Genomic DNA, 26,554 nt, shown 5'->3' on the forward strand with positions numbered 1-26,554 from the left:
CAGCCTGTTGTTAGCACTAGCAATAGGTAGAAAAAGATCCTAACTTTAGCCAACAGCAGGCTTTCATTAGGACTGGATCTGAGTTAGACACACCCACTGACGGATGATGGATGATGTTGACTGATTTAATTATTTTATAATGCAAGGCTGCAAGGCATGAAATAAATATATAAACAGTTAGCTAATTAATTAAATGATTTAAATAATACAATTAATTATTTTTTTTAATTGAATATTGAAAAATAAATTAATAAATCACATTTTTACTTCAACAACTTTTAATTCAAATTTAATTTATTTAACAAAACATTTAATTAATTTTCTTTTTAATTAATTATGTCTTTATATATTTAATTGTATAATATTGTCCCAAAAAAAATCCTCCATAGGGAGGAAGGGTGTGAATGGGAAACTGTGGTGGAGCAAGAGAAAGCTTGAAGTGAAGCGTTGCCGTTCTGTCAGCTGTAGAAGAGTGCCTGTCACAACCACAACCCTGACTGTGACAGCTCCAGAACGGAGAGATCAGAGGAAGAGGGAGGGATCTAGCATCAAGTGAGCTGTCTTTGATTAGGTGTCAGTGAGCCGAGCTAGCACGGCAGGAGGATGTGGTCATCTCCATGAAATGAAGTGCTTGCACTGAGTATAGTAATGTACTGTGTTTAGTTCATTTATTATATGAGCACATGGATACGAAAGTTTCAACATTGAAAATGCCAGCAAATACTAAGCTAACATTACATTATAAAAGTTCCAATAGGTATGGTCCAAGATTACTCAAAGTTGTAATACTCGAGTAGAAAATGATCACAGGATATGACAAAACTAGATAAAAAAATAACCTCAAAGTAATACAGACACTAAAATATTCAAAGCTAACAAACTAAACACATTATACAAATGCAGACCAAACCTCCAGACATATGGTCAGAAAAAAACTAGTGTAGGCCCTCCTCCCAGCCATTTATCTTAGTATAAAGTATAAATCAAATAACATAGAAAAATGCAGTGTTTAAAATACAAAGACAAACACTTCTCCTTTCAAGTTCTCTCCTGGCACCTTCTGTTATGGATCATCTGTTATGTACAACAGCTACGAAGTGCATTTAATCATGCATTCCTCATTTATTTTTTCAGTTGTTCTAATCATTTTCAAATGTGAACAGACTACTTTAACTAAAATCAAATGTACCACACAGATTCTGTGTGTAAGACATAAGGAAAAACACACTGGCTTTATTCCAATATTTTTTAAACCTTGTTGGTCCATCTCTTGTGGTTCATTGTTTTACAGCTTTTTTCCAGCGTTCTTGTTAAATGTTTAAATAAGTGCACTGACCTCAAGTGTGACTTCCTGCTTGGCCATGGCCCTTTCCACAGTCTCATACATCTGAGTGTTCTGGATGCCTAGCCCACAAAAGATGGCAAACGCCTCTAGAAACTGCTCATCGTTCCGATTGAAGGCCTTTACCTCACCTGTGGCATCATCCATTTTGTTCACCAACTGGCAGACACCTTCATGAGCAAAGAACATTAAGTAATGAACGTGTCTCTTGAGTTAGAAGGCACAATAAATCAAGTTAAAGGAAATGTATCTAGTTTATCTTGCTTGGTTAAACATATTAAATTGTGTGTTTAAAATAGTGTAATGTAAGGCATTTCTTGAACAAACTGTTCCGCTGAAATGGCAGCACTGGTTTCGCTTTAATATTTATTTATTGTTTTTGGGCTAAACAGAACACTTTCTATGTCTTCAAAAGGCAGTGAGACTAATTAATTAGTTTATCATCTGCACTAAGGAACACTGTGGTCCATTTTAACTGCATATCTAACAGGGGATAATGACATTAGGTCAATTTAATAAATGAAGGCACAAAACCCAAACAGAACATCTATGGCTTTGTACCAAAGGAAACGGAATTTCCAAGCAATGGAAATGACTGGCTAAAATATTTAAATGTATTCAGAGCTTTTATAGAAAGACCTGTATTGCTGCATCCTAACTCAGAAGGAGGAAATCAGTTTCTTTTGACCAGCACCACAATGAATGCTCCAGGTTGTGTAGCTGGCTAATGATATTACTTGAAAATGCATGAGAAACGATGTGGATCACTGAAAGTGTTAGTGCTCTATTATCCTCTATTATAGTGTTGAGAGTAAGGTCAGATTCAGGAAACCAGTATTGCATTTAAATTTTTCACTTAACCTTTTTCACTTTATTATTCATAATTTTGTCCACTGCAGCAATTGTATAAAAATATGCCTCTGAATTTAGTCAAAAAACACATACAAATAACTTACCAATAACTTTATCTTTTTTCCCATTTCTGATTGGTGTGCACAGCAAACTCTTCACATGGTAGTTTGGAGAGTCTGGATTCTCACTCTGTGGAGAAGAAAAGCACAACAGCTGAGCTAAAGGCAGACAGAAATGTTCCATGTTAGGAATAGACTAATTCTGCACTAATGCCTCCAATGAAAAAACATTTTCACAAAAATAAATAACAAAAGGAAAGTCTTTTTTTCCCTTTTCCTCTGGATTTAGCACATTATCACTTTTTGTCCGTGTCCTTTACAACAAATATGATTAGCAATGTGATTACAGTTATTGTTGTCATATTTTGTCTGTGTTTGATTTCTGTTGCTCTGTCTGTTGTCATCTTCAGTAGCTTGTCTGGTTAACTGTAATTTAAAGCTTAAATATCCATAAATGGATTAGTTTAAAGTCATACCATAAAAAAATAAGGATAAATGCTCCTCTCTGGTAAGTGTCACTACTTTCCTATGCGTGCACACACACACACACACACACACACACAAAACAGTTTAAGCTTCTATATCCCTGTCTCTCTCTACCCCAGATGGAGGAACAGACTACTGTCCGAACATTGGAGTCACTCACTGTTTCCAAACTCATCTGTACGTGCAGCAATTAAATGACCATTAATCCTGCACATATTGAATGCATTGAACTTTCCTGAATTAACCTGAATTTCCTCTCTTTTTAGATGTCAGCGTTAATTCCTGTATCTTGCAATAAATTTGTTCAACACTATTTGAACTTTAATCCAATTTGTACTGGTGAAGATAAATATTCTAAACTGATAACAAAGCACTCGTGTCTCTCTGGGGGAGAGTCTAGTAAATGCCATAAATATCTCTATAAATCTCAAAGAAATCACAGCTGTTAGATACATGTATCACCATGTTAGCTCTGTGGTAGTTGTTTTGTTGGAAGAGGTATGCTGCTTTTTTGATCAGGGCTATGAAAGTGATTTTAATCTCAATGTGACAACTATAGTTCAAAATATTTAAATACGACATAATAAATGAAAATTAAGCAGAAGGAAATAAACACAAAGCAATGCATTTCATAAAGTTCCCTGAGAAATCTCTATGTGAAAAACCTGTTCCCAAAATGGGATTAACCTCTGGGTTAAGAGACTTCTGAGAAATGGTTGTGAGCATACTCACAGTCCAAGGAAATCTCTGGTCCTTGGTGACATCAGGAATGTTGAGTGGCTCCATGGTATTCTTCACATACTGGGCATACATGTAGTTAATCTTGCTAACGTCACTGTCTCTGTAAGGTCAAATAGAAAACTTTACTGAGATTCAAACTACAGCCACCATGACACACCCCTGTTATGAAGCTAGGGTCAGTTCTGGACTCCACACAAGTTATTTATATTAATGGTAAATTGTTGTTATTTATATTAATGGTAAATTGCTACATTGCTCTGCTTAAGGAAGGAATTAAAGTATACAACAGACAACATCGAGTTTGAGAGGTATCACACAACTGGTATAGGATGAGCTCTGATTAAAGAAAGGCACTGTTGCCGTCCTATATGCAACAACAGGCAAAAGCCAGTAGCTGTATGTTTTCTTGTTATGTTACAGAAATTTGTAAAGATTACGCTTCCCCGAAGCATCCTAATCAGAAACACAGACCAGCAAGATTTATGATCTGAAGAAACATTCTTTCATAATCTTAGGTTTGAGAACATCCTTAAAACAAACATTCACTAAAGAAACTGCTCAGGAATCATTCTGTTTTTTTTCCACAAATGTACAGTGCTTTAGACCTGTTTTTCTGAAATTTAAATGATTGAGGAGTTACTCTTGGCTCTTGAGTAAGTAAAATTCATCATACTTATCTTTGCAAACAGACATTTTTGGAATCCAACATTATATTATAAGGAAAGAAGTCCTGCATTTTGCAAAGTTGTGTCTCAAACATTGTGAAGTTGGCTATTTCATTTGGCACATGCCTCTCAGTGCAACAAATTATTGTACTTCAACCTGAAGTGGCCATGTGTACACAAATGAGCCTGTTAGGCTTAAATGAGTATAAAAATGTGTTTAACTGTAAATGGCCACTGTTTAAAAAATGAGACAAAATTAAAGAAAAAAAAAGCAGCTGATCTCCACCAGGTATTTGAGTCAAACTTTCCTCCAAAGCTTATGCAGTCCTCTCTCTCTCAACTCACATTCTCATGCTCTTTTTCTCCTATCCAGTAGTCTGTGTCAACAAACGATTATGGTGAAAATTATATTTCCTGAGGAAAAAAAAATTGTTATTTGTGTGCTTTTTATACCGAAAAACCTACTAGGGACCTTTACATTGTTTTTCCACATGGTAGATCACTAGCCACATGTGTGAGTAATATAACTGTCAAAAAAACAAAAAAAACAAACCCAAACTTCTGGCTTTAATGGAGTGCCGACATTAAAAAATAGCCATCTACGTGCAGTTTGGGAGTGTGTTCTGTACCTCTTCTGAAAAGCTTCGGAAGATTTCCAAAAGAAAGAAAATCCCTCCATCCAGACAGGTTAGCCTAAACAAATTGTGATTAAGCACCTGTCAGAGGCACTTAAGAGGAGCTCATGGTTTGAGCCAAGGTGTACTCTAACAAGGGTATAACCTTCTGTCTGAATAAGGAACACTTTCTTTCAAAAGAAAGCTAAAAAATTGCCTTGCAGTATTTCACCATTGTCTGCTTACAACAAAAATGTCATGGGCATAGTCTAAAAAACATCCATCCTTCTTCTGGACTTGCTACATTGAATTCCAAGATTCAAAGTTATGATGTGTTGTCAAATTCTCATTTGTAATGGCCATAAACAAGGAACAAGTCCAAATGTTTTAGATTATTACTGAAAATACTATCAATGTGCAGTGTTATGCACCTCTTCCAGTGTTATCCACCTTTTATAGATTATATTATTAACACAAATGGAGTTACAACAAGAATTTCTGAAAATAAAGCATGATTTTTAGTTCCTAGTGTGTCCTTTTGCTTTAATGACAGGGTGCACAGTTGAATCCCTGGAAACAACCCAACATTGTTTGATATAAAGATTAAATGTGAATAAAATTTGAATAGTACCTTAGTATAAGTGTGGAATCTAATATTTATCATTAATAATGTTTTAAGGTTAAAGTATAAATCTGATTTTCAATTTGATTTCAGACTTTTGGATCATAGTATGGATACACACCTGTTAGGGAACTCCATGCATCCAGCAAGCTCTTCGTACTCCATATGGAACACGCTGGAGAAAGCATTCTGGGACACAAGCAGAGCAGTTAGAACTAAAATCACAGACTCTCTTCGCTGAGGTAAACTCAAGGAAGGCTTCAGGAAGGGAAGCCAGTGGTTTCTGCGGTTTTTTAATGCTATTAGTGTCCGGTGACTGGCTGTGTAAATTTAACACAGAATCTCAGCAGTCACATACTTTAATGTGCTTGTGTTAGTGTGTTTCTGGAGGGGTTAGAATTTCCCGCTCGCAACAATTAAATCGTTTCGGAACATGGCTGAGGCCAAATGGCATTAGTCAAGCAAGCGAATCGGAAGAACCTGTAACAGCTCTCCACAATAAACACAGAGAGAAATTTAATATACTGTGCAACTGTGCTGCCAGAAGTGGAGTTTATTTCAACATTCCTGAACACACGGTTACCACCTTATAGGGACTTGTCTGCAAACCTGATCTCTCCTTGCAATAGCCTGCTTTTTCCAAATTTGAAGAGACCATGAAGAAAAGATAAAACACACCAGGGTGCCATCCAGAGTCAATTTAGGAGGAAAAAACTTTGAACACTAACTCATTTTCTAGCATTTCAACAAGCTTTGATCTATATTGAAAACATTTAACTCTTTGTCCAGTCAGAAGTATGCATTTATCATCTAAATGTAAGCTGGGCCTTCCTCTTTTAAAGCTACACAATGGTCCACAAAACCTTGTGTCAAGCTGACAAACCCCAGAGGTCTTGCTGAGCTTGGGTAGATCAGTCTGATTGGCCTATGTGGGTTTCTTCCCAACACACATCCTCCTGAACAACTAAGACATGGCTCTCTAAGCAAGTGGGTTGAGACAGCTTGAGACCACAGCAGAGAAAAACAGACCTCCCACAGAGGAAGGAAAATGTCAGCTTTCATCAGATATCCCTCTAAAAAACAGCCCTCCATGCCACTTTGACTTTCATGGTTTCATAAACGGACATTAGGACATTTCCTTGTAAAGCAAATAAGGACACTAGAACATCCTAGGGTCTCATCTGTTTAATCTAATAAAAGGTCAAACTGTATTCTGTTCTGAGGCAGTGCAACTTTAAGAGCTGAGTGGTCAGAGTGCAAGAAGATAAAAAAAAAAAAGCCAGGGCCAAAATAATAAGACATATTATACCATAATTTAAGTAATTATTGACAAGATCTGTGGTTTTTCAGTACAAACGTGCAGTGAGGTTTTCCTAAGGATTCTCGATAAGAACCTGCCAAGACTGAAATCAGCCAAGACTGGAACTGCTGCCAAACACACAATGAGCAAATTAGATTCAGTCTGATCTGTATTTTAATTTTATGATGTGAATAATAAGGTAGGTTAAGCGTACTATTGCTGCATTTGGAAATTAAAGCTGTTGCGGTGAAAGAGTTTCCCGTGTGGTGTTTTAACAGAGTTCAAAACTGTGATATGCGATATTATTGCCCCAATTTCTTCATTCATCCTGATTCTAGTGTTACACTACTAATTGTCACATGGAACCAGCCTGAATTGTTCGTTTTGAGGCTTCTCCATGACTCGGTGCTCCCGACCTGTTGAAGTTGAATTTGGTTTTGTGACTAAGTGACTAGAATTGTGTCCATTTTGTAAAACAAAGACTGACACTCAGCCATTCAGATGCCAAAAGTTGGGTAAACATTCATTACACACACACACACACACACACACACACACACACACACACACACACCAAAGTGTAAAACAAGAAAGACCATTCAATGAAAGGGAAAACATGTATACACTGCGGTGCTGATGGTTCTTGCCATTCCTTGTGCTTCGCTGGTTAATAGCATTAACGTATTGTGGTCAAAGCCCTATTGGAAATGGCTGCAAATCATACATTTCACACGTTTTGGAGATTACACAGTTTGACTGATTATGAAATTTCAGTAATACAGCAGGGGACCTGTGGCTTTAAGGGTTGAAGAACTTGGAACCCAAAGGTCATGAGTTTGAAACCAGGACTGCCAGGAAAAATGGGGAAGGCAGAATGAAGGAATAGCACTTTGACCTCCCTCAACCTGTACAGTTGAAGTGCCCTTGAGCAAGGCAACTAATCCCCAACTGCTACCGCGGCACTGAGGGGAGGTTATGTTCACTGCCCCTAATCACTAATGTGTGTGTGTGTGTGTGTGTGCTTCAACTGCAACGGATGTATTAAATGTGGATTGAAATTCTGTTCTCCTGCTGAAGAGTAAACCTTGTTTCACATTTTGTGTTACTTTTTTTTGGGAGATTTGGGCCATTTTATATAGAGAAAGCACACATACACACCCATACACACAGACACACAAGCAAAGAATGAACCTGGGGACATATGCTTTCTCTAAGTGCTGCTGGCCCAAAAATTCCCAGTGTTTTAGATGTGTTGCTTTTATCTCTGTTTGGTTCAATAATACACCTACTTTTTTGTTTTTTTTTCAGGACATTCCTATTATTAAGCTTTTCACTTAATATATGGCAGTCCACAGCCTGCACTTTGACATCAAAATCTTACTGCAAGAAAATGTAATGGAGCTTCCTCTTTGCCCATTTGAAATAAATATCACTCCTATTGGTGGTAATGGTTTTAAAATGTATCTCCACATCTCATGTGCTGCTGAACATTTACACCTGGTGTGTGTCTATGTGTGCGTGTGTTTTGCGTGCATGTTGTAATTGCTTCTTTGGCAGTGTAGAATAAGAGAGCAATTCAGCCTGTTTTTTGCTTGTGGTTCTGCTATAAATGAAAGCAGTGTTGTCTACGGACGGCTGATTGGCTGGACACTCTCCCTCAGCCAGGCACATCGAAATACCTAGCACTGCCACACTTCAGGAAACAACACTGCTCTCTAGCTATTTCTCAACACTCTCCACAGCATAGTGGGACTTCTCGGCCATTGTGGTGTATGTCATGTTATAACTTGCGAGTCCACTGATCTTGCTTCATGGCCAATCAAATCATATTTAAATCTATAGTGTAAGCTGAGGCAGCAAGATAGCCACAAATATCATGTGATCTGTGCATACTTGTTGTTTTAAAGAACAAAGCCCTTCAATTTTCTTTGTTCTGCTACATTGGAAATGAACCGTATTAGCAAAGTTTAGAGGCAGGTCTTTTGCTTGAGACTAAATGCTTTATGAAGAACGGACTCTCAGATTTGTTTGAAGCATGCCCAATGTTCAAGCAGAACCTTCTAAAAGCAAGGTGAGTTAATGCTAATATCTCAGATGGACTCTCATTTCTTATAATGTTTTCATAATCCACATTTGATTTGAAAAAAATCACTTTGAGTTAGCAATAAAAAAAATTTTAAAGCCTACCGATGTTTCTCCATCAGCAATGAACACAGTACATTCTTGTGCCTGCATGAAAGACATGATGGTTGCTGCAATCTTCCTCAGGAGGACTTCCAATGACTGCTGTTCTTCGAAAATAAGACTGGCCAGGTCTAACAACACCTAAACCATCAGTGGAATTGGACAAGTAAGAACCGAAGACACAAAATCTACTGATTTCAAATCAAGATTGAGAAGGACAAAATACCTGGTTTCGTCTGTTTTCAAGCTGTGATGTCTCATACAGTTGTGCATTGTGTAGAACAATACCAGAGAAAGCCAAATAGGAAGAAAACTCCTGTTGGTGAATGTAAAAAAAAAGGTTTAAATTGGTTTCGTGTTAAACGGCATCTACAGCATTAGTCCCAGAGTTCTAATCTTCATAAAACTGTCAGTAACAAAAGCCATTCTATACTTCAGACACACCTATAAAGAAAGCTGCAATATTTTTCTTTCACCTTCTCATCTTGTTCTGTGAAGGTGCTGTTCTCTCCACACCTCTTATTGATTGCTTGGGCCACACCGACAACCTTATGGAAGACCATAAAGAAAAAATATGATGGGATTCATAACAGGGCTGAGGGAACTCTTGAAAATATTGGACATGGCTATATAATTATTGCTTTTGAATGTCACTTACCTCATCTCTGTGGTTTTTTATGGGCATACAGAGGATGCTCTGTGTCTTGTACCCTGTTATCTGGTCCACCTCTGCATTGAATCGAGGATCCTACAGATTTAAAATTACACTTAAATCAATGAGTACAGCCATTGGCTGCTATATTTAAAATACCCTCAGAACTAGCAGTCTGTAATCCACATGTTGCTCTGCATACTTTGTTAGCCACTTTTTATTCTGTTCCTCCGAGGTCAGGATGACCAGAGGGCAGATACTATTTGAGCGGTGGATATTTTTCAGCGATGACATGGTGATGGTGGGTTGCACTGGTACAAGTGGATCAGACACAGCAATGAGTCAATGCTGATTTCACACTCACCAGTCCACCACCAACCAAAAATATTCATCCAAGTCCTTGGGCTGTGTCAGCCAAGTAATCTACAGAGTGGACCAACAAGGTAGGTGTATCTAATAGAGTGAATTGTTTGTTTAAAACATAAGCAGCAATGCTTTGTCTGATCCACCTAAATACTATGCTCTGTGGTGGTCCTCTGGGGAAGAAAATTGCTGCTGATATTTGGCACATATTGTTACTTATGTGTTGCTTAATCAGAAATATAGCTGTTGAGGAAAAAAACAAACAAAATGACTTTATCATTCAGCTTTTCTATCACATTCTGTAGCATCATATTCAACTTCGGCACTGAGAAACTGCATTAATAAAGTCTCTGCTTTATATTGTCTCTGCTTTATTTTCCCAGGCTTACATGAATATGAAATACAGATTTTCATCTTTCATGGATTTTGATATTGGCATTTACTTTAGAAACAATACATTGCATAACTACAATATCTTAGGTATGTCCTGTTATGCTGTGGGATTTTTATAGATTTCCTGTCAATCTAAAGCATTACCTTCCATCTTCCATGCTAGGCTGCCTAAAGGAAAACAACTCCCTGATTAACATTAGTAATGAGACCAATATGTACTCTCGTCTCTCTCTCTCTCTCTCTCTCTCTCTCTCTCTCTCTCTCTCTCTCTCTCTCTCTCTCTCTCATCCTCTCCCCCTAGACCTGTTGGGGAAACCATTATTAATCCAAATCAAGGATGGCTAAAAATATCTGTTACTATAAATCAACGGTCGGCTAGCAACTGAGCTGCACAACCACGTGTACAAAAATGAAACAAGACAGATACTACTTAAATCAATTCTGAAGCAGGATGTATCAAATATATCACAGTCAAGCACAATGTATTACATGTGAAAATGACCTAAGATAACATGCTTTATGGATATAGCCTCAATAGAACAATTATAAACCCATTAAGGAATGAATGTTGTGTTTACTAGAAGTTTGTTAGAACATAATATGGCTGCTTTTGAGTATTGAGGAATGCTTGTGAATCTGATATGTTTTCTAGCTAGCCACTGAGACTTTACAAGGATCAAAGGTTAATGCAGAGCAGGTTGCGATATAAATTAATGGGCAACAAAGTCTGTCTACAGGTACCAGGAAGAGCTATTGGGGAATAGCAGCAGCTTACATTGAAATGTAATACATCAAAACAAAACGCAGATATGACCTGTATTCTGCACAGCCGAACCAGTGCACTCACCCATTGTTTACTCGTGAAGTTTTCCGAGCACTTTAGCTAATGCTCTAGGGATAAATGTAGGGATATACATAAGAGCCAAAATCACAGTTTGAATGTTCAAATCTCTAAACATTTAAACACTCTACGGTAAAATATGTATAAATTTGGCTTATATTCCAAACCCATACTTGATGATGTATTTATTGTGCTTCAGAAGGGCAGAATGTTTAATTCAGCTCTTAGTGATGTTTAGTTCATAACTGTACTAAAATATCCATTCTTCATTTTCCTGTAATCTTACAGAAATGCTAGAGGCTTGCTAATTCTGGTAGAAGGAGTCACAGTTTCCACATTCAATGGATGTTTATGTACAATGCTGTGTACATCAGAGGGCACCCTTCACTTGTTAAATTTTCAGTCAAGAAAATAGGAGAAACATACAGTAGAATTAATAGATATTTTTCCAAACTTCTACATTTCTATTAGAAGCTGGCTGTATTTTGCCTTGCATATTTTACTTCAAATTTTTTTTTCATTGAAAGTTAAGAAGTTTTTTCTTTATCCTGTAATGTTACTATTTTATACATGTTTTTATGGAGACGATATGCTGTGGATTTGTGGTCATTTTGTTATTAATTTCTTTCATTCAACTTCTGTAACCATTCATCATGGTCAGGGTTGAGTTGATCCACAGCCCACACAGAAGCACTCAGTGCAAGGCAGGAAGACACCCTGGACTCTAATTCTACTGACTATACAAGTCAGATATTCCTCCATATCCATAGCAGGACAACATCACGTGCAAAGAAAAAAAATGAAATATTAAATACATAAAACATAAAGTACAACAAGTCTCACCTCATACGCGTTCTTTATGTTGAGGGGTTGCCCGGTGGCCGCGACATAGCCGACTATGCCTTTGTTCCACTCCAGACGGATGCCGCTGTTGGAGGCCTCCTCAAGAGTGGACCCCTCTGCTACATCAAAAAGCCGGCTGACCAGGAACTTTCTGTTGGAGCTGTCCTCACAGACCAGAAATAAGGAGTAGCGGTCTGCTGCAATTAACTCATGGGTGTGTAAAAAGATCTTGTGGCAGAGGGCAGTCAAGTCCAGGTGGCTGGAAACGTCACGGACGAGCTCCAGAAGACGGGCACAACGATCCCCCTGCTCTCCACCTACGCCCTGGTCTGGACCTTCTCCTGAGCTCAGTTTCTGGGAGGCTGGAGGTGGCATCTGCACCTTCTCTGCGTCGCTGAGGAAGGTGAGGGAACCCTCTGCGTCTTTCACCACTATGGGCCGCAAAGGACGATCAAACTCGGAAGCAGAGATTTTGCGGGTGGGGGTGGACGGAGCTGGGCTGGGTGAAGGAGTCTCAGTAGAGCCTGGAGGGGGCAGGGAGCTAAGGGGATCAGGGAGAGTTTTGGACCCCTCTCTGGAGGGCTGGATGGAGTGGACCCGCTCAGCAAACCAGGCGTTGACCATTTCCCTGTAAATGACAAACAACCAATAAGACTTCCTGCTGTAGTCCAGGAAGCTTTTAGAGAGACAGATGGGATGTGCACTGTTTACAGTGTCCTGCTGTTGCAATCACTAGAGCAGTATATGATGAGGATTCATTTTAGATTTTATAATCTGTGTTGTAATATAGGTCACAGCTGCTAAACTCTCACATCTCAAAGCTTTCTCTGACTGTCATGCACATCCATGTGATTCAGGATAATTACAGTAAATTCAAGTGCAAAGACTTGATATAAAATGATATTAACACAATGCATAAAACTTTAGTAAAACAAAATAAAAAGCACATTTTGTTTTATTAATCACATTACAGCTCTGATATATCACTATCTCAACTATGACTTTAATACTGTACGATCACTGGATTAGGAACACCTACCTTGTATCTTCATTTTATCAGCTCCACTGACCAAACAGGAGCTTTTTGTATTTCTACAGCTACATTCATTTGCTGCCGAACAGATTGTTTTGATCATTCTCTTGTCCCTCTAGTCCATCAGTGGACCCAGGGCACTGTCGGGAGGATATTTTTGGTTGGAGGACAGCAGTGGCACTGAGTGGTTTCAAAACTCTAGCAGCACTGCTGTGTCTGATCCACTTGTACCAGCACAGCACACACTAACACACCACCACTGATTCAGTGTCACAGCAGCACTGAAAAAGATCCACGACCAAAGTCATACCTACTCTGTGGGGTTCCTGATCACTGAAGAGCAGGGTGACTACGGTCTGTTATTGTAAAACTACAAAGTGATGCTGTATGGTCAGTGGAGCTGATAAAATGGACAATGAGCGTAGACACAATGTGGGTGTTCCTATTCCAGTGATCGTACAGTGTAATAAAGCTTTAACTTGTATTTTGGAATGAAAGTTTTAATTATTATTATTTTTTTTATTGTTATTGCTGTTAGATTGCTGCTAGACTCAGATCCCTCCATTTACAGGAAGCGCACAGTGGAATAACTGTATGACAGTGATATCCTTAAATATGAGTGCAAAGTCTAAAGTTCAAGTCCTTCTTACTCTCACATGAATTTGAACAAAGCCTTGAGTTCAGTAGCTTGACTGGAAAACCCCAGAGGCTATAAAACTCACTGCTATGAAATTTGCTTAATTTTGGCAAAATAAAACAGTACTGCTTTCCCTTAATAAAAATGACTGCATGAGTCTATAATATCACTCTGCTAGATACAGAGAATCCACTCTTCAGAGGAAGCTCCAAGTGTTCAAATGTAAGTGTCTCAGCCTGTGAAGATCAATCAATAGCACTCACTTTGAAGAGTGCTACTCATCTCCTCTCTACAGAACACATCTTGATTCAGTACGGCCAGCCTGTCGTATACATTCTTGGTGTGGACCTAAAATTTGCTTTTCACAGTCTGGAATTTAGTAAAGCAGGAAACAAAACAGTAGCCCACTAGTAAGGGATGAGGGCAAAGCTTCTTATTCAGAAAAAAGAGAGCCCAAGAACATCAGATTCGAGAAAATGTAGAAACTACAGTAAAGTGTACAATGGAGTCAACAGTAACTACTTGGTGTACACTGTAAATCAACAGAACACTATAATATTCATCAATGGATGACCATTGCCAGAATTGCTATTGTTCTGTTTATCTGGTTGTGTTTTCTCACTTTAAACTTCATTCATTGTTTATCTCCACAGCATGTTTTACAGGCTACACCAGTCTGTGTACACCTGTCCTGATAAAAACCAGCAATAACTAGAGGTCATAGGCAGTGTGAGGAAAAATAAGGGAAATCCAGATGTTGACTGCCATTATATGAGCAAAACAGAGTAGCATATAACTTTTATGTACTTAAAATGTGATTTTGACAATTGTTTGCCGACAGACAACACTCAAGCTACCGCTTAGTACAATATAATATAGATTTTAAAAAGGGAGTAAAGGAAATAGTTATAGTTATATTTATTAACAATCCATGAACAATTTGAAAGCTTGGTTAAAACTTCTTCACTATACTTTGAATGATATTTTGAGGATGACTCCACAATACATGTGGGGTTTAAAACTTGCAAGTAAAAAATATACGTCAATTTATTTATATAGTTTTCATCGCTGTGTTCAGCAAATATCTTGAAAATGCACGAACACATCATTTTATTAGTATTTTTTTTTCTAAATAAAATTATTGTATTACATAATTCAATTTCAGTCTTAAGTCTAGGTATAGAGCTTGAACTCAAAATTATTTTATGCCAATTCAAAAACATTTGTTGTTTTATTCATGCTTTTTAAACATTTTTCTGAAAGATGGAGAATGGGTTGTTGTGAACGACCCTATACCAGACTTTAAACTATCTTCTACTTTTGGGTATGGTCATATTTTGTGAATGTAAGAGTGTGTGCTGAGTAAGACACAAATGGCAACCACAATCTTGGAATCCAGATTAAAGCACCAAAGTCTAGCGAGTCAGTGCAAATTATAGTATTCCTTTGATAATTACTGACAACACAAAACCACAGAAACTAATATTTGGTCAGTATCAGATCTCATTTTTAAATCAAATGACCACACATGAGCTCCTGTGCCTGGTCCCTTGATTTACAGATGGGATCAGATAATATCTGCAGTCCGCACATTTCTTTACATTGTTCAGAAATTGTTGCCATTTGCTTTAACATGTATATGGTAACCAGCTCCAACAGGCCTACTACATGTAAACAATTCACATTGAGTTCAATTAAAAGCAAGTTTTGCTTTCTCTGAATATTTACTTTTGAAGTCGACTTATGAATAATGTATCAAATAGTGAAATAATTCTGTAAATAATAACTGTAAATTAAAAACTATGCATGAAATACAGCCTAGAGGGAAAAAAAATCAATTTTGTGTCATTTGCCAAATGCTGGATACCACACAGGACCAAAAGTGTTTATTTGGAGTCTTATAGCTAGAAACCTGAAGAGTGTAACCTAAGCTAAAACAGGTATTTAAGCGAAATTAAAGACTCAAAGTGAGCCCAGAGCTGATAATTGCCTGAGAGAGAGTGTTTATGAGGTGAAGTTGCTGTTTACAGGCTCAGTTCGGCACTAAGGCGACGCTCAGCTCATTATCACTGCACCACACTGGCCTTTCTGAGGGAAAGACAATGTTATCTAAGCCTAGTTCCGTCGCGAGAGATAAAGTTGGAGACCTGACAGAAACATATCATCCCCTGCTCCATTCCCCGCTCCTTCTCTTCTCTACACGGTTTTAAAATGTGCAAAATGAGCCGTATAAGGTCGCTGCGCTGGAGCCCATAACTCACCGGCTCGCCTTCCGCACAAAGTAGGAGTGAGCGAAGTCCACATTGTCGTCGAGCCAAGCCTCCATCCTCTCGCTCTCGGGAGGAAAACCCTCCATATCCCCGCAAAACATTCAGCCGCTGAGGGACATAAGCTACTACTGTCCGGTTTAAGCGCAGAGTTTAGTCAGAAGGACGAAACAAAACTGCCGTTTTAACTGTGAAACCGTTAACGACCGAGCGCTGATAAAATAAAACAACCCAGAGCAAAGCCATGTCACTTGTCAACATCCCGTGCGCGATACTGACCTCTCTCTCTCTCTCTCTCTCTCTCTCTCTCTCTCTCTCTCTCTCCAGGCTCTCACTCCCAGCTTTCAAGCAACACAGAATTCAATTAAACACCCCCCCCCAGTGAATATCAAATGTTTAATCTTGTTAGCATGTGGTTTTAACGCTCTTACATATCAAGAGCAAAATAAGCAGTCAGCACAATGGCTGATCATTTCTACTATGAAACAGCAGTGTTCCAAACAGACAGATTCAAACAGCTAGGGTTTCTGACGTCATAAACCTAAGGCAACACTCTCAACTTTTGGGTGGGTTTTCAAGCTGCAGGCAAGAGACAGGGACAGGGACTAATTACACATATATATGTGAATATTGCATATAAGTGAGTTTATTCAACTATTTTTTAAGACAGAATGTTTTCCCCTGGGAATAATTTCAAAACCTGTAACTGAAAGAAGATATTCTAGTGAATGTTTTCTACATATTCTGCATTACTGATTTACTGAGATTGTAAACAAAGCCATTCAGAGTGGTTTGGTCTGAAATTATTCAGTGTTAAAAAGTTTCCTGAGTCCTTCCACATTGCCTAAGCATTTTATCTTATTATATATTCTGTCCAGAATATTTAATAACAATATACTTATCACATAAACCTTTATATAAAATAGTGTTAAGTCCTTAGAAAGGTTTCTTTGGGGACTATTTTGCCTTAATGTCCCCCTTCATGTACCTCTCCTCTAGACCTCTGGATCCTATCCACAAGTATTTTGAACGATTGTCGTCAAATCTAATACATTCATTATCTGTAACCATTTTTCAAGTTCATGGTCGTGGTGGGTACAGAGTCTACCCGGAATCTACCCTGGTGTATTCCTTCACAGGGCACCACACACACATGGATAATTTTGAGTCACCAATCCGTCTACTAGTGTGTGTTTTTTGACCGTGAGAGGAAACCGGAGCACCCAGAGGAAACCGATGCAGACACGGGAAGAACACACCAAACTCCTCACAGACATTCACCTGGAGCGGGACTCGAACCCACAACCTCCAGGTCCCTGGAGCTGTGACTGCGACACTACCTGCTGCACCACCGTGTCACCTGTCACATAGACCCTGATGTGCAAGTGTTTAGTCATTTATTTGGACAGAAAAAATGTGTTAAGGTAATTAGATTACTAAAGATAAGGACCTCATAATTAAAAGTATATTGGCAAGTTCCAGACAAAATAATCCAAATTACATGTCACTGTGTTGAACAACACCACCCTGACCACCCCCTCTGTCCTGCTAATGTCGCTGCAGAAGGGTGTAGACTTACCAGCAGATGGTGGCTCTTTTTCTCCAGAGACATCAGAACACTTTGGAGACATATGTGCTCTCTAGGGCACAAATGTGACTCCAGTTATACTTGACTGGAAGAAGATAATGAGGGCCCTTTGGGCATATAGTCACTCAGACAGAAAGCAGTTAATGTGATCTGATTGGTAGAATAATGCTCAGTGAAATTAATGTATTTTTGTTGTCATCCATATTCATGTAAGCTTTTCCTGACTCACTGGCTTGATTGCTTATGAAGAGCTGCAATAGGTCAAGTTGAGCCCCTCTCTCTCTCTCTCTCTCTTCTTGTCTCTCTCTCTCTCTCTCTCCTTGTCTCACTCTGTCTCTCTCTCTCTCACTCCCTCTTCCACCAGTGTTGATGGGCACCGCATTGGTGCAACATCCGTCAAAGTGTCATCTGATACATTTGCGTGCATATACGAGCACATACACACAAGTCACAGCCCACCAACCGAACACTGTCCAGATGTAGTCATTCATTTTTCTCTGAGCTAAACTGCTCGGTTTGCCTTTCAGTCACAATTTCAAACAACACTCTATTCCATTGTATAATTCCTTGGACTACATTAAACAGTTCAACCTCTTTTGTAAACCCTGTCTCGAGGCGTAGCCATGGAAGATAACTGTGACAGAGGAGACGGCCCTCAAACACAATGGAAAATATCTTAAGAACTCCAGAGTGTGTGGCAGCATATATCATTCAACAAGGTTATCTTACTGGAGAAACAAATTACGTGAATTCTGTTTATACTGGGAGGGGTATTAAAGGTACCTGTATAATGGATTAATACACAGTAAAAATGTTGCAAGGCATTGTAAAAGTGAATAACGTCATAGTTATAGTGACAAAAGACCACCCTGGTCCTAGGGATTGTTTTTCTCCCGCAAACATGTTGGATGTGTTCAGCTGGAGTTCAAAATAAAATACACACTATGCAAGTATCAACAAGCATATTTTTAATTATTTCTCCAGTGACATTTGCATTTCTGGCATTTTGGCAGATGCTTATTAACCGACTCGTTACTGATGTAGGTGAATGCAGTGTTAGGGGTCTTGTCCTAAGACTCCTTTAGCGTTCCTGCCTGAGCAGGGAATTGAACCCATGTTACTGGAAGGCCACCACTTGCTAGACAGATATCAGATGATGTTAATTCCAACATGGTCAGACTAACTAATATCCATCTGTAGTATATTACATCACTAATATATGGATCAGCATATCCACCCATCTCCATGGTAACAGCACACTCAGCTCCAGAGTCAGGCTCCAACTTCATAGGAGCGCCAGTCACTTCTAAAACCAGAATTACCCTCTTGCTCATACTGTAAGCCATTGCAACTGTGCCAGTGGTGAATGTTTTCCAGGGCAGACTAACCTCCTGTTACACCCTCATTCAGGCCCTGTGCCCTGCAGCCGTTTTCCAAAAGAAACCCTTTGGTAAACATGCAGTGTTATGGACGGAGGTTTACTATTTTTAAAACTGTTGGAAGACCTCCTCAGGCAACTGCACACATGCACATAATCAAATCTTGTGTCCTGACACACAGATAGCATTAAAATGGAAGATTAACGGTCAGCTAAAATATGTCATTATGGAAAATCTTTATGAATGTGCCTCAGCTATGTATAAGAATTTACCCTAAATGCCTTTGTTGCCTCTTTTTTACATGAAACTGAACCAGAAGAAAGACATCTGATGATCTCAATATAATGTAATTATTGTAATACATTCATTTACATCATTATTCGCAAAATGAATACACAGCAAATTGAACAGTGTTAAATCAACACTATTAGTGTAAAAATGCAAACTTGTCAACACTAATAATGTTGATTTAACACTGGTGAATTTGCTGTGTACAGATAATACCTCTTATACTTATGAATTATCTATTAATTATATAATCTAAAGATATACTATGCAGAAAGTACTATGAATTATTTATTAACTACTATTAATTACTCAAAAAGGGCTATGAATTATCTAGTAACTACTATTAATTCCTAGCAAAAATGTGAAGAACTCTGAATAACTATGAATTACTCAGTCACTACTGTAAATACACAACTTTTTTTATAATAAGAAATATCTACTATGAGTTACCAAGTATCTGCAATGTAATACTAACCACTTTGACCTGCTCAGTAACTGCTATAACTACTATGAAACTAATACATATGGTATGAAATTATTAAAGTAATGGAACTGGACCTGATCTTGAGGCTTAAAGGTTAAAAATGGAAGACTGTTACTGTCTGATATGGGATGGATTTTATATGCAATGCTACACATGCCCTTTAGAACTGCCCATGCATGACATGCACACACCCAGCTGAAGCATGTTGTTTAAGGCAGAGTTACCTCCAGCAGCAGGCACCACATTCTCCTGAGCGTCATGGCAGCACCTCTGGAGTGTCGGTTGGGGGTCAGAAACGATGTATTAAAAACGCTGGAAAGGTTTTTGTATGAGCTCGAAAAAACGTCCCGGGCGAGCTGCTCTGAGCAAGAGAGGGTTTGATAGACTGTGGTGTTTGGAGGTAGAGAAGTAGAGGAGGGTGTGTGGGGATAACAAACACTCTCACCCTTTTCCCTCTCTCTCTCTTACTCTCTCTCTCTCTCTCTCTCTCTCTCTCTCTGTCTGTCTCGCTCTTTCTCTCTCACTCTCTCTGAGCTTGAGAAAACACAGAACCATCCCTGCTGAGCATCAGAAGGTCTAGCATGACTTGGAATAAATACAAACTGAAAGCTGGGGGAAGGGCTCATCTGTTGTTTTATGTGATGTGAAATAGTGGTCGGAGGAAACCAGCCTCTGAGGCAGAATGGAGCTTTCTCAACTCCTTTGTATAAGGCCTCTGCTCCACAATGAGGTCATAAACCTGCTTTGAGTGCACACTGCTTTGTTTACATTGTAAAAGCCTGAGGGTCATTATGGCTGGGCAGGTGGACGAGTAGTGGCGGTCCCATTTAAAGGGACAACAGTCTCTGCTGGACCATGGCAACTCTGAGACACTATTGATCCTACTGAACCCAAACACTTGTGTGCCTAACTAGTCAAAGTGTGAGTGTGTGTGCATGTGTGTATGTGGATGGGAGGTTGTGTGTGTGGGGGTGTGTGTGTGTGGGGGGTGTACCTTTAAGACCATGCAGAAAAAAGAGATATGATCTACAGTTTCAGGACCAACATTACTTTTTGCAGACTTCCCTTTAAGGTCTGTCCACTGTGGACACAGACACTCAGGTGTGCACAACCCCATTTTCAAAAAAGTTGGGATATTATGCAATATGTAAATAAAAGCAAAGTGCAATAATCTTCAAATAATTTAAATGTTATATTTAATGTAATATATTAAAAAGGCAAAATTTTAAATGTTGAATTTGAGAAATATTATTGTTTTTAGACAAGCTCTAGATGGAAATATGTTGCTCCAATCCCTTTATATATCGTTCAGCATTAACATATCGTTCAGCTTCACATATGTGCAAGTCAATCATGCCTTGTGCACTAATGCCCCCTAACACCAACACGGATGCTGGCATTTGAACAGTGCACTTATAAAATGCTGGAAAGCCCCTCTCCTCTTTAGCCTGGAGGATGCAGCATCCATGATTTTCAAAAAGAATTTCAAATTTTGTCAGACCACAGGGCACTTTTCCATTTCACCTCAGCCCGTCTTAAATGAGCTTGGACACAGAAAATGTGGCAATGTTTCTGGTTCCTGTTTATATATAGTTTCCCCTTGGCACTGATGTGTTTTAACTTGCTTGAAGTTCACTGCCAGCTAATATTGGTTTTGGGCCTTGTCTCTTGCATACAGTGTTTTCTCAGGATTCTCTAAAACATTAAATGATATTATGTGCTGTACATGATGAAATGTGGAAATGGAAATGTGGTTTTATTATCTTCAAAGAAACGCAAGAAATAAACTAAGAATCTCTGGAGCAGCTGCACATGAATCTGAGTCAACATGCTCAATGCCAAGTATTGGTTGGAGGAGTACAAAGCCCCTCAACTTTGTGCCGTGTATGTGTTGATTAAGTGATGTTTTAAAAAAACTGGCTACATACTGTATAAGGAATATACAGTGTATATCTATATAAATGTCTTGTGATTTGTAAAATAAAAAATAATAATCATTTGTGTGTGTGTGTGTGTGTGTGTGTGTCTGTGTAGTTTACTTTCAGGTGCATTCATTCTGTCATCTCCCTGGGAGATAGATTACTAACAAATGGCAGATCTTTTCAGGCAAAGCTTGGATGCTAAACTAATTGGAATACATTTACATCCACGATTAGCGCTCAAAAACATTATGCAAATTAACTTTTTATGATAAAATGGTGGGGATGTTGGAGAGGTGCATTTCTCTGCACACCTGCGAGTGTGGTAAAGCTGTAGATTTCTACAGTGGTACAGTGTACATGGCCTTTTTGAGTGGTACAGTTTTTTTTTTTTTTTACTACAGGTGGAGAAGCTTGGCTACACGGGCTGAATATACTGGCTAAAATCCTGAAAGAAACATAACATAAAATAGGCAGAAAAGCAGCTTCTCCAGCTGGCTGGCATTTTATGACTTAACACATGCTCTCACATGGTTAAGAGAAAAATTAGCTTGTTATTTGGAGTGCAAATTGTCCAGCTGCCTTTTGAAAACTTGCCTAATCCCCAAAGGCATAAGCTCTGCATGTCTCCCAGAGGAGAACCACGTCAGACTCCAAGCATATTGGAGATGGAAAGGTGTTATTTTAATCATTACTTCATCCCATCAGACCTACAGTAGCTGCTCAAAAGCTTGTGGATACCTTATCATTCTGCCTTCTTTCTGAAATCCAGGGTACTCATTCTGAATTTGAGCATTTTAGCAGCACACTCAGCAGCTTAAAACGCTCAAAGAAGGCTTTACACTAGATGCTGGAACATTGCTGTAATTGCCGTGACTTTGATTGCATTCATCCACACACACTATGTTGGGTGATTTGTTCTGGACCACTCCCACTCATCCGAGATGTGATGAATGCTTCATCCTTTAGATAACACAGGTCCACATTCACTGCCCAACTGGAGGGCTTTATACACTTTTGGCTGACACTTGGCACTGGGAAAGTTGACCATAACTCCTATTGGCCTAGTGATGCCATCTTTACCATTAAACAAAAAAAAAAAAGAAAAGAAAAACAACACAAACCTGAAACACAGCCTTTACTACAAAGAAAATCTGTTGCTGCACAATTTCTCAGACACTCTCTACCCTACCAATCTTGCGGCGGGGACCACCACAAGAGCACTGCTCAAAACGTTGTATCCACAGTATCTTAGATACCAGAGTCAAGCCTAAAGTTCACATAATCTTTTCATCCCTTTTTTATGAAAGATGCTTTACTGTCCCTCAATAAACCCCAGGATCTTATATCCGTCCACGCAACTATAACACAGCTGAACAAAAAAGGCGGTCTCATGCTTACAGTGGACGCCCATCTGGGACTCATCTGTCAGCCAAAGGTAATAACTTCAGCTGTTTTCGGTCTTCCAGCTGAGTGCGTTGTGTGTATTATCTTGTTACCTGACCATGAACTCAATTGTCTGTCTTCCTATAACCATACAGTGGTGGCAATAAGCTGTTGGACTTGTTACAATGTTTGTATTACTTATCTCAGTCTGAGTGAGTGTCAAATTATGAGTTATTTTATAAGGCCTATATCTTCCAATTGCCCTCCCTTAATAAGCCTGAAGTCTATTTCTGACACACAGTTAAAGCCCCCAGGTTTGTGGATACGGGTTCATCCAGCATTGCTTCTGAAATAGAAGGTATTAATTGGGAGTTTTTCATGCTTTTGCTGTAGCAACATTTTTGCCAGACTAAAAGAGGCACTTTCGCTAACTGATTCACTGACTGACTCCTAATATTGAGCAAGTAGGAACTGTTAGTTCAGCAGTATTTAACAGAGAGAACTTAAGGTGGCGCTACGACAGTGTCTGTCGTTAGCCATATTTCACACTCCAATTCATAAACTAAATTTGGGACTGTTCAGTGTGTTTCCACTGACATTAACTGGTTCGCGAATCAGAAAAATTAATTCCTAACTGGAACCAATGAGGTGGCGCAGCAGGTAGTGACTGTCTGTGAGGAGTTGGTGTGTTCTCCCCGTGTCCGCATGGGTTTCCTCCGGGTGCTCCGGTTTCCTCCCACAGTCCAAAAACACACGTTGCAGGTGGATTGGCGACTCGAAAGTGTCCGTAGGTGTGAGTGTGTGAGTGAATGTGTGTGTGTCTGAGTTGCCCTGTGAAGGACTGGCATCCCCTCCAGGGTGTATTCCCGCTTGGGCCCGATGATTCAAGGTAGGCTCTGGACCCCCCGCGACCCTAAATTGGATAAGCGGTTACAGATAATGGATGGATGGATGGAACCAATGAACAGTAGGTCCTTCAACGTGAACCGTGGTTGAATAATAGGAAATAAGACAGCAACATGCTCCGTTTATGTGTTTCTGGGGCTGTGTTTGGCGCAACACCACCATTTTGTTCTTTGGTGGTAGATCATCTAGTATTTATTTTTAAATAAAATGAACAAGAAAAACACTGGTGCCGGTGTTAAATATTATGAACAAAACTCTGTGCTCCTTTTTTCATTTCTGCATTTATTAACACTGCCCTCCATACTTCCTGTACAACACAATCACATAATAAAAACAACATGTAAAGACATTGAAATGAAGCACCAAAACTTCTCCAGACCTTCCAATGACAAGGGTATGTATTTTAGGTTTTCCTGTTTTTGAAATGCCAGAAACTATATATATAGCTATATGGTTAATGGCAGTCCTGCAAAACTTGCCTAGTTTCTCTTTGCTCTTGTTGTTTTTTTCTCTTCCTGTTAGACTTGTTTCAAACACTTGTGAGCATGCTTTTCTGTGGAGGTTACACAAGTTGTGTCCACAACTGAACCTTTGGGGGGATATAATGCTCCTTTTGCATTGTTTAACACAGTACCCTGGGGCCTTAAAGGAGCACTATATAATATTTTTAACCTGAAACTTACATCTTCAGTAATCAAAGTGATGCTTCACTGGCCAGTAATAGGGAGAATAGAACCTCTGATTTTGCTACTTTAGGCTCAAAATAGCAGAAACAGCAGTATAACTTTTGGAGGCAGTAGGATGTCACCACCCACTCTCCTCCTCCCCATAGATTTCAGTACATTCATTCATTCATTCCTTGATGGTCTGTAACCGCTTATTCAGTTCAGGGTCGCGCTGGGTGCAGAGCCTACCCAGAATCACTGGGCGCAAGGTGGGAACACCTTTTCAGTACCGTATAGTACAGATGTCAGTACAGCGATGTGAAAATTAATTACACTAGGGGAAGCCCCAAGAGCAAAAAACCTAACCTAGTGTTTTTTCAATGAAACATCTGTGACATGCTTTGGTCAAATGCCACAAGAATCAAAAGATGTGGTTCCATTTTCACTCAGTGTAACAGACCTGTTCAGAATGCTCACTTTCATCATCTGTTCCTTTAAATGAAAATGAGCCACAACCGAATTCAGATCAAAGATCATAGGAGTGAGAAACAGATTGTCACACTTTTGCTTGATTGTCTTTCTTATTCCCCTTAGGACTTTTTTTTCCTGGTTGGCCTTGTTTAGTTGCTGGTAAGCTGTAATTACTAGCTCCAGATGAGTTGGCAAAAAGTTAACATTTAAATGATTCTGTCAAAAAAGAAAAGAAAAAAAAAACAATTAAATGTTCACAGTAATTTTCTATTTTTTAATTATTTTTAATCTAAAGATGTTATAAATTACAGAGAAGCTTGGTTCAGAGTGCGAGAACAGCCTTGATTTCCAACATACAAACTAATCACTTTGGTCACACTGTGTACTTTAGTTGCACACAGAAAAAGTAATCGTCATGAGTTTTCTCTGGAAGAATTTGCACAAAAACTACGGGTATCAGAATCAAGTAAAAAAAATCACAATAACAGGACATCATTTTACTGTTCTGATATAATTTGCACTCGTCTCTGATTCACATTAATTATGATTGTTCAGAGCACTGTGTCATGTTCAACAGAATCTGTTACTATTTCCTGTAACTAGCATCATTCTGTCATTTACTGAGTTCTCAAAAGCAGAGCACTTGAAAGGAGAATGTGAACTCATGAGAAGATCATCTGTTGCCTGGCAACACTTAAATTTTAGGCTCCTCTGGCACGTTATCTTGTCCTTAAATCTTAGGAAATTTAGTGGAACAAATATGATTATTATGATTTTATAGTGAATCTTCTAAGCCCGACCATTGACCTTCTGGTTTTATTCAAACTCCTAATAAGAGGAGAAAACTGGAATGAAACACTCTACCCAACAGAAGAGAGTGTGGTCACTCATTCTTAAACTTTGCTTAGTCAGTTATCGTGAAAATGGTTCACTGTGGCATTTCAGGTGACTGAATTTACAACCTCCTAATGATAAGCACCACTAAAAGCCTTGGAGCTAAGTAATTTTTGTAGTATATCTGGCGCCACTATCTTGCCCCAGTGCTGTCTTCAGAGAGGCAGACCAATGCCATTATACTCCTAGCTTCATACTTCAAGGTGTGTGTGTGTGTGTGCGTGTATATATATATATATATATGCCATATATATATATATATATATATATATATATATACATACCAATGCCATTATACTCCTAGCTTCATACTTCAAGGTGTGTGTGTGTGTGTGTGCGTGTATATATATATATATATATATACACGCACACACACACACACACCTTGAAGTATGAAGCTAGGAGTATAATGGCATTGGTCTGCCTCTCTGAAGACAGCACTAGGGCAAGATAGTGGCTCCAGATATACTACAAAAATTACTTAGCTCCAAGGCTTTTAGTGGTGCTTATCATTAGGAGGTTGTAAATTCAGTCACCTGAAATGCCACAGTGAACCATTTTCACGATAACTGACTAAGCAAAGTATAAGAATGAGTGACCACACTCTCTTCTGTTGGGTAGAGTGTTTCATTCCAGTTTTCTCCTCTTATTAGGAGCTTCATACTTCAAGGGGTGTGTGT

General features: G+C 38.9%; 1 protein-coding gene across 2 annotated transcripts in view; it reads right to left on the reverse strand.

Moving 5' to 3' along the window:
* The window catches only part of pde5ab (phosphodiesterase 5A, cGMP-specific, b), a 33,075-nt gene extending 17,055 nt beyond the window's left edge, over positions 1-16,020 (reverse strand). For both annotated transcript variants that reach the window (XM_066681122.1, XM_066681121.1), the window contains exons 1-10: positions 15,889-16,020; positions 11,958-12,585; positions 9,524-9,613; positions 9,342-9,413; positions 9,092-9,181; positions 8,869-9,006; positions 5,503-5,570; positions 3,472-3,580; positions 2,299-2,383; positions 1,337-1,512 (exon numbers count right to left, since the gene is read on the reverse strand). In XM_066681122.1, coding sequence (XP_066537219.1) covers positions 1,337-1,512; positions 2,299-2,383; positions 3,472-3,580; positions 5,503-5,570; positions 8,869-9,006; positions 9,092-9,181; positions 9,342-9,413; positions 9,524-9,613; positions 11,958-12,585; positions 15,889-15,998 — 1,566 coding nt within the window. In that variant the 5' untranslated portion in view covers positions 15,999-16,020. The remainder of the gene's footprint in view (positions 1-1,336; positions 1,513-2,298; positions 2,384-3,471; positions 3,581-5,502; positions 5,571-8,868; positions 9,007-9,091; positions 9,182-9,341; positions 9,414-9,523; positions 9,614-11,957; positions 12,586-15,888) is intronic.
* Positions 16,021-26,554: the final 10,534 nt, after the last annotated feature.

The sequence above is a fragment of the Hoplias malabaricus genome, chromosome 9 (assembly GCF_029633855.1).
Source record: "Hoplias malabaricus isolate fHopMal1 chromosome 9, fHopMal1.hap1, whole genome shotgun sequence".
NCBI classification, from domain to species: domain Eukaryota; kingdom Metazoa; phylum Chordata; class Actinopteri; order Characiformes; family Erythrinidae; genus Hoplias; species Hoplias malabaricus.